This window comes from Sceloporus occidentalis, unplaced genomic scaffold (genome assembly GCF_023333645.1).
Source record: "Sceloporus occidentalis isolate IW3139 unplaced genomic scaffold, rSceOcc1.0.p SCAF_3, whole genome shotgun sequence".
In the NCBI taxonomy this organism is placed as follows: Eukaryota; Metazoa; Chordata; class Lepidosauria; order Squamata; family Phrynosomatidae; genus Sceloporus; species Sceloporus occidentalis.
Genome location: NW_028316983.1, coordinates 69,473,423 through 69,490,347, shown reverse-complemented (window position 1 = coordinate 69,490,347; position 16,925 = coordinate 69,473,423). Strand labels below are relative to the sequence as shown.

Here is a 16,925-nt window from a genome sequence, read left to right as displayed (position 1 = left end):
AAACATTCCAGGGAATATCTTCCAGGCTTGTTGGCAACACTGTCGACTACTCTAGCAACTACCCCAAGATGTCCTCTTTCCTATCTCTGACTGTCTTAATTGATTTTTAATCACATTTAATAAACAATGATAACTATTGCTATATGGGAAGTTCTGTATTGCATGGATGTGTTTTAACGAGGGAGGGATTGGGGGATATTTTTATTATGTCATAAGGTTTTTAATTGTTGTTAAGCTGCTTCAATCTCATAGGATTTTGTTGTTGCTGTTATGTATTTGCTGTTTGTGTACTGCATTCATTTTGTCCTCCTGACTGTCAAAGAAGGGGCTCCCTCTCAAAACAAAACCCCTCACTCAATGCAGCCTCTTTTAGTGCAGAGGAAACTCTCTCTCAGACAGAATGCGCGTGACCGGGCTCCGCGCATGCGCACAACCGCCCTCAGCTGCCTGATGCCTCCCTGACTAAGGAAAACCTGGGAACGCCCCTCCGCGCACGCGCCCTGGGCTACCTAAGGCAGGCGCGCGCACGCACATAGATCTACACACACAAACAAAACCCCAAGAGGTTTTTCTGCAAAGCAAGCACAACGCCTGTTTAAACCCCCCTCCGCGCATGCGCAACCCCCCAGGCGAAAGAAAGAGAGGGAGGGAGGGGAGAGTGGGTGAGTGACGGTCAAACGGTCGAGGCTCCCTCGTCCGCAACGTACCTCAGCTTCTGCTCTCTCCGAGGCCGCCATAGCTGGCGCCTCCCGCATTCAACTTCCTCCGACCCGGAAGCGGAAGTAGGATGGCTGAACTTCCCTCCAGGCCTCCGTAGCGGTGGCTTTTTTATTGCCGTCTCCGGTCTCCGTGGCCATGCAGGTGAAGTATTTAGCAGGGAGGCAGGTGTGGGTTGTTTGACAGAGAGAGAAAGAGAGGAGGAGAAGAAGAAGAAGAAGAAGAGAAGGGCATGCTGGGAGTTGTAGTTTGCTGTTATTACTTGCTTCCGAGTCGACTTCAATGGCGGCTCATGGTCCAAAACACACACCGCAGAAAGGATCCGGTTTTTGAGACGCCCCTGGCTCAGTGCATGCTGGGAGTTGTAGTTCTCTCTGACACAAAACTACAGCCCCCGAATTCCCCAGCATCGAGGCCAAGGCAGTTAAAACGGCCTCAAAGCTGGATTCTTTCTGCTGCAGTGTGTGTTTTGGAAGTGCGACGTCCCCAGTCTCCCCTGGCTGAGTCTATCCCTGTTGCATGCGGCCTCCTCTCTTCACAGCAACCTTTCCTCATGCCTTGTCGCTTTGTCAAGCAGTCAAAGGCCAGGAAGAACCTCCTCCTGCTTCCACAGCATTTCTCAGGGAGCCAGCGAGGCCAGTGGCTGGAGTGTTGGGCTGTGACTCCTCTGAAGCATGAAACCAGTTGGGTGACCTTGGGCAGGTCCCACTCTCTCAGCCTCAGAAGAAGACGGTGGCAAACTTCCTCTGAACAAGTCTTGCCAGGAGAAACCTGTGATAAGGTCTCTGCAGGGCTGCCATACATTGGAAATGATTGGAAGGCATGCAGCCACAGCAAATGCTAGGAAGAAATCCCTCAGGCCTCAGCGTTTCCCAGGAGGTTGCATCTACACTGTAGGAACCATGCAGCTTGAGGCCACTTTGAGTGCTGTGCTTACAGCTTTGCAGGGCCTTTAGCCTCCTCTGGAAAAGAGTGATGGTGCCTCACAAAACTACAAACCCCAGCATTCTGTAGGATAGTGCCATGGCAATTAAAGCAGTGCCAAACTGCACAATTTCTACAGTGTAGACTTACCCACAGGCTTTGAAGGTGGCATATCTTTCCTTCATGACTAGTCATACGTGGCTTCCAGCATACGCTGGAAACCGCACCGGAAGGAGCAGCGCCACACACCAGAAAAGGCAATGGCTCGTGCGCACTGCACACTGCCACAGGCACAATCCCCATTCACTTGAATGGGGCTTGAGCACCCACATTTTTTCCCTTATGCGGGGTGTGTGTGTCCGGAATGGATCCCCCGCGTGAGGGAAGGGACAACTGTACTACCGTCTTCCCCGAAAATAAGACACTTTTGTATTTACTTTTACTCAAGAAGACACAGCATGGCTTATTTTCAGGGGATGCCTTATTTTTATTAAGTACGGTACATCAATCTACATTTATTCAAATATAGTGTTAAGCCATCTTCTTCTGAACATCGTCATAACTCTCCAAACCTGGAATTCCATCCTGAATTTCTTGCAACTCCCATTTCCTTTCGAACCATTGGCCCCAATCTTTCGACTCCCTTCCTGATGCCTTCCATTCTGCACTGGGCCTATCACTATGTCTTATTTTCAGGGTATGGCTTATATTGTGCAAGTGCTTAGAAATCTTACTATGGCTTATTTTATGGGTATGTCTTATTTTTGGAGAAACAGGGTAATAGTAAGAGGCAGGAGGGCCATCTGTGGCAGCAGTTTGCCTCTATTATCGGCAGGGTGCTGGTTAGACGACCTCAGGGCAGGGTGACTAGATGTCCTCCTTTTCCAGGACATGTCTTACATTTCAGCCTTCGGTCAAGGAGGAATATCAAAATGTCCTCCATTTTGAGCATGATGAAGAAGCATTTATCTTAAGGGGTTCTAGCTTTTATTTGATCACGTCTTCCATTTTGCAATACCAAAGCTAACAAAACCACACCAGATGACACTCTAGGGGTGTGTGTGTGACACCATTGCTGCTCAAACACCTGTATTTTGGCCTAAACATTATGGCATTTGCCTGTCTCTCTTTAAAATGCCTTAAGAGCTGGTGGGAATGAGGTGAAGCTCAGCGGAGAAGAAAGGAGTGGCCCCGGAATTTTTAAAATTAAAATTTCAAAATTTTACATTTTTTAAAAAAACTTTTTTTTAAATATTCTTTTTAAATTTTCTTTAAAAACATTACATTTTAACCAAATATTCACTATGTATATATAAATACATTTAGGTTATGCATATGATATTGTAATTTGAAGGTATAATTTAAATTTTGCTAGTTGTTTATGTCACAACTATTAGCTTTACATTCAGTGATATATGGGAATTACAATTTACGAGTAACATTAGTGCAAAAAAGCATTACTAAGGATTCTGTATGGTGTGGAATAGGATGTCAAGGGAGGGGTGTGACACCATGAGTTACCGCACCGGGTGACACCAACCCTAGGGATGCCACTGCCATAAACCAAGAAAAGCACCAGTTGTAAAATGGCACTGTTAAATCCTTTCAACTACAGCAATGGATTCATAAAACCAGAAATGACCTGTTATTCTCTGGGTCCCAGTGCAGTATTTGAGAAGGTATGTAACTGCCTTAGCTTATATTTATGTGTGTGTGTGTGTGTATATATATATATATATTTATTACATGTTTATGCCAACCCAAAATGAAATTTCTCTTGGGTGCTTACAATAATTAAATGTGGAAAAATTAGATATAAAATACAATTTAAAATCATAAAATGAACAACATAAGATGTGAAATGAAACAAAACTCATAGCAACCCCAATATTAAAACTATTTTCTCTTGCTTTTTCTAGCCCAGTTACCTTTTTCTTTTAACAAGATGATTTTCTGTAGTTTTAGAAGGTATTCTATACATCTACTCAGAAGTGTGTCCCATTGAATTCAGTGGGGCCTACTCTTAGGTGGGTGGGTATAGAATTACAGCTGCTTTTTGTATAACTTTAGATTTTCCACACACATTTTTCCATAGTGGACTGTAATGCAATAGCACCCATCAATCTTATAAATCATCAACAGGTGTCAGCTAGGTTAGGGTACATGGCCTGCTTTCCACTATCCTGGGGAACTATCATAGACCATACCAGCCTCCTGATCAAAACCAGAATGGCCAAAAGATTTACTTTTGGTTTTGTAAAAAACCTCTTGGATGGGCTGGGGCAAAACAAGGCCTTGTTTTAAAGATGAATTGCAACTGCTCCTGGAAACTTCCATTAGTACAGTCGCCTCTCCACCCACGTCTGTCAGTTTAACTTTTGCAGATTTGATTATTCACAGATTATTTGTTAATGCCTCCATTGCTGCCCTATGCCATTTTTATAGGGACTGCAAGCCTCACAGGACTGAGAACATGAAGCAGGGCTTGTAAGTCACTATTAAAATGGCTTAAAGCAGCAGTGGAGACAGCAGCAAGCCCTGCCAGATGCCCTGTTCTGCATTACAAGGAATCCCACTGCTTCACAGGCATCCATAGTGGGTTGAATCCGTGGACTTAACCTTTTTTGTGGTTTGGGGTGTCTAGAGTTATTTGGTGTTTTCCCACTTGGGGGGGGGTCCTCTGCTCCTAATCAAAGCAAATATGGAGAGCTGACTATAGTTTGTCTTTCTATTGGCTGTATCTGCGCTGTAGAAATAATGCAGTTTGACAGCATTTTAACTGCCACTGCTTAGTGCTATGGAATTTGGGCATTTGTAGTTTGGGGAGATAGCCTCTGTCAAGGGCTCTGGTGCCAGAATAAACTATAAACCCCAGCATTCCATAGCGTTGAGTCATTGCAGTTAAAGTGGTGTCAAACTGAATTACTTCTGTAGTGCAAATTAGACCTACCAATGATCTTTTTTCTGTCAGGAAAAGAGATTGGGGGGGGGGGGGGGAGAGAAACAGACAAAAACAGCTCTAGGTGTAGTTCCATGTAATTCTAACCTGTAGTCATCAAATGTGATTTGACCCTAAATATGGAAGAGTGGGAAGTGGGAGCCAGTTTCCTTGCCAAGTCACTTTGAGACAATTTAGTCTGAGAATGTTGATTACAGTATTTTGGCATGAACATTGGCAATGAGTTCATATTGCTGTTATATTTCTGTTAAAATAATTCCTCAAAGTTTTTTTTATTTTTCACTACTGTAGATTTTATAGTTTCGATGAATTTTCTATTGTAGGAATGTTTTTTCTGAGAAGATAAATTCTTAGGATTGCTCAAAGAGACAAAGACCTGAAAAACAAATGGGAAAAATATTCTCCAAACAATATTTTTAAAGTGTAAAATAGGTGATTTTCACTTATTAGAGTGATTGTTAACCTTCAGGGGTGCTGATAGGTTTTTGTATTTTAAAGTTTCAACATTTCTGAAAGTTTTACATCTCTAGGATTGTTTGGATCGGTAGTCATTGCTTTGCACTTGTTAATGTTTAGAGGTTTGTCATCCAGATCTAATGATTTTAAAGGGATCTTTTGAAGTGCTTCATAATCCACTTTGGTTTCCACAGTCTTGAATATTGCCATATGCAGTCTTGTTTGACCCAAGACACCTGTCTCTTCAGATCTGTCATAAATATTGTTGAACTCAAACTTCCAGCAGTTCTTTGGGGAATACTAGTAACTGGAATTCAGCAGCAGCTGGAGAGCCTCACAGATCCGTTCCCTGATTTAAAACCTTGAAGGCTGTCATAACTTTTTTCTCTTTATTGTGGGAATTGTTTTTCTTCCCACTCTTCTCTCCTAATTTCTAATTCATAAGAGGGCTTTTCTACATATGGTTTGTATATGACTTCAGTAGTTTCTAGCCTATTAGTTGCTGAAATTACCATCTCCTACAGCCACACTTCCCTCCTCCCCACAGACTACAAACTCTTAAGGGTGTAGGCCATACCGGTTTTGCTATTGTAAGGTTCTTCATAATGAATGGTTAGAATTGACCAAGCATCCATATTATTGGTCCCTTATGTGTGGAGAAAATGTATATGCTGTTTATTCATAGCTGTAAAGAGAAAGTCACTTGTGTAATTTTGAACCAAAGACATGTTTTATGAGGATGTTATATGGCAGTGAGAAATTTTATAGTGAGTTTCTTTCAGCATAGTTGCTACAATCCAGAGCTGCTTAAGGTGGCAGTGTTTGGAAGCAATTAAGTTGGAAAGACTTAAATTAGGATAGGATTATTGTTGTTGTGTACCTTCAAGTTCTTTCCAATTTATGGCGACCCTAAGGCTAACCTATCATGGTTTTACTGGCAAAACTTGTTCAGAAGGGCTTTGCCATTTCATTCCTCCAAGATTGAGAGAGAGTGACTTGGTCAAGGTCACCGAGTGGGTTTTCATGTCTGAGTGGAAGTTTGAACCCTGATTTCCAGAGCCATAGTTGAAATTAGATTACACAAAAAGCAATGCAATTACTGTAACTAAAAAAAATTAGGAAATACAACAAATTGTGCCCACCTATGTTTTACTTGGGAAGTGGTTTGTCCAAACAGCCATAGGCAGTCAGACACCATGTGTAATCTGCATTGTGATTCTATTGCACAATTTGCAGCATTGGAATGTAATCTGTGTTTTGAAGCACCCCAACAAATATTATAGTTGATCATCTCTCTTATGCCTTGACGACCATAACGTATGAAGCATAACTTACACATTGGGCACATACATTTTTCCAGCAATGTCCCTTTTCAGGGATTCTTTTGCAATCTTTTTCACTGATGCATGATTCATTCCCAGATACAAATATTAGGCACTCTTCTTGCAACATGCAGGCAGAAGTGTTTCAGCTGCTTTTCCAACCAGCTTGTTAACTGTATTCCGATTGCTCTGATGAGAGAACATTATAATCTTCTGGGGCAGTAATATTGACTTGTTTAGTTTGTCCAGTATCCTGTATTACTCTGTGATATGATCATTTTATAAAGTTGCTGGATTCAATGTAGGACAAAGTCCTTGCACCTTTAACAATAGCATAAAAGGAAACAACAAGCAAAGAAGAAGCTGAAGTTGCTCCGACTAGCTTTCCTCCATAACTATTTAAAGTAGAGAGAAACCACATTCCCATATTGGACTTAGCAACACAAGAATTGCTGATTTAGGTCCAAAACACACTGCAGAAATAATCCAGTTTGAGATCTCTTTAACTGCTCTAGCTCAGTGCTAGGGAATTGTGGGAACTATAGTTTTCTGAAACATTTACCCCTCTCTGTCAGAAATCTCTGGTGTCACAACAAAGTATCATTCCCAGAATTCCCTATCACTGAGCCAGGGCAGTTAAAGAAATCTTGAACTGGATTATTTCTATAGCATATTTTAGACCTTAAAAGGGCAACAGATGATTCCTATAAATGTCTAGATATTTCCTTCAAAATCACTACAGCACATATTGACTTCCAGAGATGTCGTTGCATTGAAAGAGTGCATATAGTGTGGCCTACAGGCTGCTTGTGCTCCCAAGGCTGTTTTGGGGGCTTCCATGATCCTCCTCCCATTTTTTAAATATAGATTTTGCTTTTTTATACAACTACACCTGTGCCCACACCCCCAGTTTCACCATGTTCCTTACCACAATTCACTGTTTTAAGGCATGGGATGGGATTTCCTGGTGTGAATTAAAAAGCCTTTAATAGGTCAGAGGGACAAAAACATGCCCCCAAAGGTATGGAGAGGGGCATTTTTAGTGTGTGAGAGATATAACAACCCTTGAGTAGAAGAGCAGGTATATTAAACCTTTCGTTTTGTCCTTTCTAGAGAGAAGAGAAACAACTGGAACTGTCCTTGGAGGCTCTCATCAGTCAAGTGGCTGACCTGAAAAATTCCTTAGTCAGTTTCATTTACAAGCTGGAGAATGAATATGATCGTCTTACCTGGTAAGAGGGTATGACAAAGGTTATGGGGACATTCTTGCTTACTGTGGAGAGCTGAGGTAGACATTGCACAATATGTAGTAACTGTAGTAATAGTAAGAGTTGCATCCAGTTCAAAAAGGATGTTTACAAGCTAGAGCGTGTGCAGAGGAGGGCAACCAAAATGGTGAAAGGTCTGGAAACTGTCCTATGTGGAGCGACTTAGGGAGCCACATATGTTTAGCCTGGAGAAGAGAAGGTTAAGAGGTAATACAATAGCCCAGTTTAAATATTTGAGGGGATGTGACATTGAGGATGGGGCGAGTTTATTTTCTGCTGCTCCAGAGACTAGGAAACGGAGCAATGGATGCAAGCTACAGGATAAAAGATTCCACCTAAACATTAGGAGGAACTTCCTCACAGTGAGAGCTGTTCAACAGTGGAACACATTCCCTTGGATGGTGGTGGGGTCTCCAACAGAGGTTGGATGACCATCTGTTGGGGGTGCTTTGATTGTGCATTCCTTCATGGCAGGGAGTTGGACTTGTCGGCTCTTGAAGTTTCTTCCAGTTCTGTGATTCTAATTTAAAGTGTACTAGCCTTCATGTTGCATTTCAAACAGAATCCATAACAAGTTCACCCTACTCATACATTTTTAGAAGATGTGGACAAATGTCACAGTCTCAGATTTGATTCTATATCAAGCTGACAAGCAAAGGATATGTCTGCATAGTTATCTGGGAGAATGTGCTTACTCCTGAGTAAATATATAGTGGATGAAATTGTTGTGCAGATATGAAACAGTGTTTTTTGAGCTACCTTTGTTTGAGGTATGATGTTGAGGAGTTCTGTAATCTGTGCAACAGTTTCTGTCTTATTTTATCCTTACTGTAAATCAGTGTTTCTCAAATAGTGGGGCGCGCCCCGAGGCTCCGTAATGGGGGGCGCAAGGCTCCGTAAAGGGGGGCCACCTACTTGGAAGAGGGCCCCATGCGCCATGGGCCGGAATGGGCTGGCGGCGGCCCCGGCAGGGCTGGGTCCGCCTCGCAAGAGCCCCGCGGGAGGCGGCGGTGGCAGAGGGGCCGAGTGGGCCATGGAGGGGAGCCTCTCCAGCAGCGGAGTGAGCGGGAACCCGGGCCGCCCGGCCATTGGAGGAGGAAGGAGGAGGCTCTGCGCTGGAGGCAACGGCTGAGAGGGGCTCCTTTGAAGGGAAAGAAGGCGCCTCTCCATTTTAGGGAATTATCTTTGAGGCTTGTTAGCAACAAGACAAATGATACTATTTACAGTCGCGCGAAATGTTTTCTTCTTCCTAGGGGGGGCATGACAGAAAATAATTGAGAAGCACTGCTGTAAATACAGGAATTCATGAGGAACAGTTAATTTGTGAAGTCAAAGGTTTTAATGGCCAGAATCCATAATTTTGTGTGGGGTTTTCAGACTATGTGGCCGTATTGTGGAAGAGTTTATTCCACAACTATTCCTGACATTTCGCCAGCATCTGTGGCTGGCATCTTCAGAGAATGCTGGCATGGGAGTGAGTGAGGTATTATATACTGTGTGACTGTTGGTTGAGAGGGAGTGATTTACATGTTAATCTCTGTGATGGTCTATTGTTGAATGACAAGGCCTCAGGGTGTGTATATAATTAATGATCCATTGTCTGCTGGGAAATCCCCCTAACCCTGGGTGGTTTTCATTGGCATGTGCTAGGTCTTGATTTTGATGCTTTTCAGGGCTGGCTGGTAGCCAAACTTTGTTTACTTCAAGGGTTTCTTCTCTCCTGTTGAAGTTGTACAGATGTTTGTGGATTCAATGGCTTCCCTGTGCATTCTGACCTGACAGTTGTTGGCATGGTCCAGAATTTCAGTGTTATCAAATAGCATTTTATGCCCAGGGTGGTTTATAACGTGTTCTGCTATTGCTGATTTTTCTGGCTGACCCAATCTGCAGTGTCTCTTGTGTTCCTTGATTCCTGTTTGACTGCTGCATTTGGTGGTCCCTATGTAGCTTTGTCGGCAGCTGCACGGTATCCTCCCTAACAGTTAACAGTTAATTTATTCAAGCTTCACTTATACTGGACTAATGATGTAGAATGGGAAGGGTTTCAAATCTCCCATCCTGTTATGGAAGTTGGGTCTATGTGGCCTGTTCTCCTATGTAGTAATTCCAGCACCTTTCAGAAAGCTCTATATAGGAGAGTCTGTGCATGCTATTGGTATAAACATTTGTTAAACTTAAAGATGTTTATGAAATCAGTCGCTGCTGAGAGGTTTGACTTTATTGATGTCAAACCTCACACGCAAAACAATGGCCTTATGTGTAAAACAATGATTATAATGTCCCTCAGCCACACACAGTAATGCTTTTTTTGTGTGTGCCTCATGTCCTTTCATTTTCCCATCTATTCCAGGCCTTCGGTGCTAGACAACTTTGCTCTACTTTCTGGGCAGCTAAACACCCTGAATAAAGTGCTGAAGCATGAGAAGACTCCATTGCTGCGCAATCAGGTCATAATTCCTTTAGTGCTTTCCCCAGACCGTGATGAAGAGCTCATGGTAAGGATCTCGCTTACAGCTTGCATTAGGTGACAGGTTGAGCATGGTAAAAGGCGAACACTGGGAAAATACATATAAGTAGCACAGTCATAAATCAAAATGATTCTTTAGCCTTACTAACAGCTGTCTTTAGAAGAGGATGGGAATAGGGGAGATTTTGCTTTCTCTTCAAAGGATGAAATATAAAACAGCTGTGAAACTAGGATGTTGCCTATTTTATTTATTTATTTATTTATTTATTTATTTAGGTATTTATACCCTGCCCTTCAGCCCTAATGGCTATCAGGGCGGCTTACAATTATTTTTAATCAGACAGTTCCCTGCCCTCAGGCTTACAATCTAAAAGACACGAAACAAAAGGAGAAGGGAATGGTGGAGGGAAAGGGGATGAGGTCCAGTGGTTCTTCTCTCCCTCTGAGGCCTGGACCAAGGCAGATGGATTGGAGGGAGGGCTCTTCCTTTCTTCCAGGCTAGTCCTGATGGAGCTGGACCTGCCTGGTAAACTCCCTCTCAGGCCGGCAGATGGCAGTTATGGAGGGCGGAGTCTCCTTCCTCTACCCCCTCTGTCCCACAGTACACCTTTGTGCCATGTCGTCAGATCTATAAATGTATCAGAGTAGATAGAATGATAGAAACACAGTTGGAAGAGACCACAAGGGCCATCCAGTTCAACCATCTATCATGCATGAACGCACAAATAAAATACTACTTAGATAAAGGCCTCCAATCTCTGCTTAAAGGCCTCTAAAGAGGGAGAGTCCACCACTGAGACTGTCCATTCCACTGTTGAACAGCTTAGATGACGCATGCCCCCAAAGTGGCCAGAAGCCTCACCAAGGCAGGAAAAGCCAACCTAAAAAAGAGTCAATTTAGATTGACTCCTGGCCGGCAGCAGCTTGAGACTGCGGCAGCAAGCCATGTGGTCACCACAGTCCTGGCCTGACTGGGGCCAAAGCAGCCTCTGGCCGCTCCTTCCAGGCTGTCTGCTTTGGCCCATAATGAACTCGGCATTCTCTAAACAGTTTTCAATCTGTAAGCCAATTGCCTCCAACAAGCTGGGTACTCATTTAACTGGCCTATGAAAGGATGAGTCAACCTGGAGCCCTCTGGAATTGAACTCACAACGTTGTGGCTGCAATACCAGCATTTAACCACTGTGCCACCAGGGCTCCCTTTAGGTGATACGTTGTAATTTGAATTCATTGGGTCACATCCTAGTCTCTGATGTGGCGGAAAACAGCCGTGCTTCAGCCTCTAGATTTAAAAATGGTTATCCTATCACCTCTCTGTTTTCACTTCTCCAAGCTAAACATATCAGCTTCCTTAGTCTTTTGTCATAGGGCTTGTTTCTAGATAATCTACCATCTTGATCACCATCTTGTGGACACATTCTAGCTTGCCAGTATTCTTGAACTGTGGTGCCCAGAGATGGTAGGCCCCTGAGAGCTGGAATTACTACATTGCATGGTTCTATAGGTAGCTTTAGTAAAAGACTAGGATGTAACTAAATATCAATGGTGTGATGTTTGATAGTAGATGATACCATAAGATACTGAAGAAATAGAGATCATGGATTTTTATTACTTCCCTGTTACTATGGCTCGGTACAGATGGGCCCTGAATGATGCCCTCATCACATGCTAGGGTTGCCTCGGGGCGGAGCGCCCACACGCCCCGCAACTGTAGCATGCGACTAGGGCAACATGGCTGCATAGCGCCGTATAGACGGCGGGCACAGCAATGACGTCGCTGCTGTGCTGTGTCCAAATGGAGCAGTGCAGCAGTGATGTGTTACCGCCACAGCAGGCTGCTTGTGGCAACACAAAAAGGAGCTGCTTTTTAGTGCTCCTTTTTTGCTGCGCAGCAGCACTGCACAATATGATTGCTGCGGCACTGCTGCGCAGCAACGAAAGGTGGCCCCAGCCCGCCCTTTTGGGCCCGTCTGTACCAGGCCTCAAGCAAGAGGTGGAATGGACTTGAACCTTTTTCCCCACTGATAATTGTTTTTCTCTTTACACTTTTTTTTTTAATTTGGGGAAGCATTGAAAAATTATACCTCATACTTGCAGCCTATAGTGCAGTTTTTGGCACTTTAGGTGCACGGAACACTTTTTTCTGGTCTCTGATATACTGAAAACTGACATGTTTTCTAGTTCATGTCTTTGGAAAGTGGCCACTGTTCTCCAAAAACTAGAATTCTGCAAATCTTAGGTAGACGTGGAGATCAAAGTGTGATATTATCCACAGAATATTCATTCATTTATTGTTTATTCACACAATTCACCCAGTATTGTTCCCAAAGTAATTTATAATTAGAATACTCACAAATACACATTTTATATTGCATATATCTTATATATAATTCGTATATATATGTGTGTGTGTGTGTGTGTGTGAATGAATTGTGTGTGTGTGTGTGAGCGGTATATTCATGTGTATCTAGTATTTGCTGCTACAGTCTAGATACCAGTCTCTTCTGTTCATAGACAGAAGCGGATGGAACTTCAGATGGCCTTAAGAGGTAGCTGATGGTTATTCCGTGAAAGTAACTTCTTCACTGCTTATCTTTGCTATCACTAGACAACTAAAAACCCTACAGTACTTCAGAAATTGTGATCTTGGCATTCTGAAGCTAATTTCCAATAGCATTTATCCTCTGCAGTCCACATCAGGCCTATAAATTCAGCTTTATATTATCTGGCACTTTTGCAAAGTGTGACTTTGAGCACTGATAGTCTTGATGTTTCAGCGGCAGACAGAAGGACGTGTCCCAGTGTTCAGCCATGAGGTTGTACCTGATCATCTACGAACCAAACCTGATCCTGAGGTAGAGGAGCAAGAGAAGCAGCTGAGCACAGATGCAGCTCGTATTGGTGCTGATGTAGCACAGGTGAGATTTCCTGTGGTTAGCCAATTCAGAATTCTTCAATTTTGATTAACTTCTCTTGCTAAATATTTGTGTAAATACCCTTTTATGTTACTTTTCAGTTCCCTGCCCTTACCTTTAATCTTTGTATTAAGAATGGCCACATGGCAGTGCAAAGCAATTTTACCTGGCTCCCAGTAGCCATATGGAATAATCAACACATACACATATGGTTGTCATCAGTTTAATTTGCAAAGAAAAAAAATATTTGCCCAAGTTTACCAAGAAGGGAAATACTGCACACTTTGTTAACACTTGTCTTTGTTGTGTTGATATGTATGTGTCTTTATATGTGTTGTGAATTTTTCTGTTCTTAACGATATTTCAGAATGCAGATTACTCCTGGATTATTTATGGGAATGTCATTTCAGAAACAATGGACAGAATCCTGTTGGACAGTTACAAATCCATAACCTAGAGTTGCACACTTGTGTAAAATCTTTTTATGATTAAGTAGAATTGAGCAGTATAGGATTAAAGTTTACACTAGTAATCCAGCTAGCAGATATGAAAAAGAGGAACACAGAGCAATAAAAATGATTATCTGAAGTACTTTGATTTTATATTTATCAGGTGTCTAACTTTTAATATACTTGTAACATGGTGTCTTTCTTGTCCTAAAATTTGCTCAAACTTTGTGCAGTGAGCTAACACAAGGAAGGTGACATACATTTTCTAATGTATTTTACCAATTTTATGGTTGCAGAAACAGATCCAGAGCCTAAACAAAATGTGTTCAAACTTGCTGGAGAAAATCAACAAAGAGGACCGAGAGTCTGAGAGTGCAGGTATTGTATTGGAGTAGCAGGAGTATTATAAGAGAATTGGATGGGGATGCATAATCTAGATACACTGGCCCTAGAAAGAGAGCACCAAGCGAAGAATAGCAAGAACAAAATTTAACAAGGAATAATATGAGTATGGTATAAAACAAGACTAAACACTCAGACACTTTGATAAAGGATGAACTATATGAATATTCTTCCTCTTGCAGGCATACGGCAGAACAAGCAGACATTCAACCCTGCTGATACCAATGCACTTGTTGCAGCTGTGGCCTTTGGGAAGGGACTCTCAAACAGGCGGCCACCAGGTGTGACTGGGTCTGTGCAGTCTGGTCAGCCAGGGGGCAACAGTATCATGGCAGGTGCTTCTGCCATGCAGCAGGTACAAATGCCTGGAGCACAAAACCAGTCTCAACCCATGCTTGGAGGAGTACAGATGCCACAAGCAGGCCAACCAGGTAAACAAAAGCTCTCAAACACATTGGTGAGAGAAAGCAGAATGTAGAGGCTACTAATACAATAAAAAGAACCTAGAGTTCAATATAAGTTAAATTCTTACCTTTGAATAGGATCTACAGTTGGCCCTCGGCTTTCCCGGAGGATCCATTCCAGACACACACACACACGCGCGAAAGTGGAGGCTCACGTATATTCAAGCCTCATAGGCTTGAATGGGGCAACCCCTGCGCGTGTGGCCTGGGTGTGCATGCCATTGGAAATAGCAGAGATAACTCCTCCACGGATCTTCAAGAGCGCGGATCTCAGATCTGTGAGTTCGGAGGGGCAGCTGTATATTGTAAATTTACAAATTTCAGAGAAACACAACTGCTCTGAGTCTCCTTCATTTGAGTCTCCTTAAACAAGCTGCATCAGGTGTAGGAGGTGGCATGTCAGCCTGTAACAGGATTATAGGTCTGCAAGACAAGATATTGTATGTTGCCTGCAGGAAAAGGACACCCCACTAGCTATTTTTGTACCTGTTCCCAGCACTGTTGCTCCCTAAATATGATGTTGCTCTTTTTTTTTTAAATCCTTTTCATTCTTTTCTTCCATTCTAGAAGGAAAGGGAAAGTTCTGCTCTTCTAGTGTCTGGGGATTTATGGTGCAGAAAGGTACTCTGGAAGTGATGGGTACCTTGGCACACAAGACTGTACTTTGGTTTTTGATGCTGCTTGTCCACTAGGGTGGCAATACAATTTCCAGTGTGGGTCCTTGCCATCAGGAAATTGGCCACCTCTGGTCTTTAGATTTGCATAATTTTCTGGCAAGTTATGATCTTGGAGACATAACATGCTGTTGTAGTGTCATATATATATATATATATATATATATATATATATATATATTGCATAGCATTAAGATTATTGGTATCTACTGTACTGCCTGCTATTTCATGCCAGTTACTGGAGAACTGCAAGAGGAGGCTATTGTGTTCTTGTCCTACCTATAAGCTTTTCAGGGGTAATTTAATCAGCCATGGTGTTAACAGGCTACTGTACTGATAATCTAGCCGATCACTTCTTATATTCTTACTGATTCTTCACAAGATGAGCTTGCAGGAAGTACAAATGGGAGAGAAATTCAGAAATGGGGGACTTAAAATACTGAAAAGGTAATTCTACCTGTCCCAGAAAATGTGTGTGAGGGAAATCCTAATTCATGTGCTGGGGATGGACTGGAGGGAATCTCCCTATCTTTCTTTGCTGACATGTAGTGGTCTTTTCTTTTATTACATCACTAAACATATCTCTTTTCCCATTTCCAGGAAAGATGCCCAGTGGCATAAAAACCAATATCAAATCTGCTTCAATGCATCCCTATCAGAGATGAGTAGAGAGTATTCTAGCTGATGCTGGACATGTTTTCTGAGCCTTCACTTCTTCCTTCTCAGCAATAAGATTTCTTGTGTTATCTGGGGTCTCAGAAAGCTAATTTGTTTACATGGTTGCATTGATCATCCAGGAACAAAAGTATACAGAATATTCTTCATACAGAGCAGCAGAGGAAGAACACTTCTTCCTAGTTCAAACTTTGGGAAGGGTACGTCTGTAAAATAAGTCATAGATGTTAAGCAAGATCTTTACTTTTTTCTTACATAAATAAGATACTTTATTATTTTGGCAAGTTAATTTCTTTTGGAATTGGCACTGGATGATAAAGGAGAAGGAGAAGAAAATGTAAAAGATGTACTCCTGCATATTTTTTAAAATACCCTTATATCTTTCTTTAGTAGTTGTTGTGCCTTGTAAAAATCATTTTGTGTTTCTAGGTTGGATTGCTGTAAGCTTTTACATAGATTGTTGAATTTGTTGCCACTGAAATAGGCCATTAAATCATAATGTTTGATCTTTGTAGTACTGATCCCAAGTCATTATTAAAATAAATAAAACTCAGAATGTCATCCAGAAGGAAGTCAGGAAGCATTAATGACAGAATTCACAGTAATGGGGGAAACACCAAGTATTTTCTACGCAAATGAGCCCTGCCTTTATTTGAAGGAAAAGTTAAAATCATTATATAGTTCGTCTCATACATTCTATTGGAAAACGGGCATATTTGACCCTGGACACTGGTTCTGCAATGTAAAATCTTTGTGCTGCTTTCGTGCATCCAATACTCATTTCTATCTATTGTGGAGGGTGGGGCAGGGAATCACTTTGATGAAACAGGTTATTCCCACACCCTCTGATGCTACTTACATATTTCATTAATTTTGTTTCTTACTCAGTCTAAAATTGTGTCTATAATTCCTTCATTAACAAGTAACAGATCACACACATAAGGGTTGGCAGTCTTGTTTCATCAGCCATTTAGAATGTTTTAAAGCTATCAATAAGCATGTCCAGAGGAATTACCCAATAGATTATTTTAATACAATTGATTTTCATTTTTTAAAGTAAAAATCCTTCACTGAAGTCTGCTAATTGGAAGAAATGGTTAGAATAACCCCATTGGAAATTAGCACAGTGTGTTAGATAGCTGGGAAATAATAAAATGAAGCTGCATATTTGAAATTGAGTTGGAGGGATGGGAAATAACAAGGAAGTCTTACTAAGAAAAGTGACATGTGTGA

At 42.0% G+C, this 16,925-nt stretch overlaps 2 protein-coding genes across 8 annotated transcripts in view; one reads left to right on the top strand and one right to left on the bottom strand.

Moving 5' to 3' along the window:
* SZT2 (SZT2 subunit of KICSTOR complex) overlaps nt 1–840 on the bottom strand; it is a 106,156-nt gene extending 105,316 nt beyond the window's left edge. For 4 of the 6 annotated variants that reach the window (XR_016280440.1, XM_089514939.1, XM_089514938.1 and 1 more), the window contains exon 1: nt 708–840. Coding sequence is in view for 5 of the 6 variants with exons in the window: in XM_089514939.1 (XP_089371065.1) it covers nt 708–755 (48 nt within the window). In the remaining variant the exon portion in view is untranslated. The remainder of the gene's footprint in view (nt 1–707) is intronic. The other 2 variants (XM_089514936.1, XM_089514937.1) reach the window with 1 other exon arrangement.
* On the top strand, nt 548–16,260 carry MED8 (mediator complex subunit 8). Of its 2 annotated transcripts, XM_089514942.1 has the most exons (8): nt 548–861; nt 3,257–3,320; nt 7,492–7,610; nt 9,997–10,141; nt 12,891–13,031; nt 13,774–13,855; nt 14,062–14,310; nt 15,618–16,260. In XM_089514942.1, exons 2-8 carry the CDS (start codon nt 3,279–3,281, stop codon nt 15,680–15,682), a joined length of 843 nt encoding a protein of 280 aa, XP_089371068.1. In that variant the 5' UTR covers nt 548–861; nt 3,257–3,278; the 3' UTR covers nt 15,683–16,260. The 2 variants fall into 2 exon arrangements, with proteins under 2 accessions (XP_089371068.1, XP_089371069.1); XM_089514943.1 differs by lacking the exon at nt 3,257–3,320 and having other exon boundaries at nt 550–861.
* The last annotated feature ends 665 nt before the right edge of the window (nt 16,261–16,925 follow it).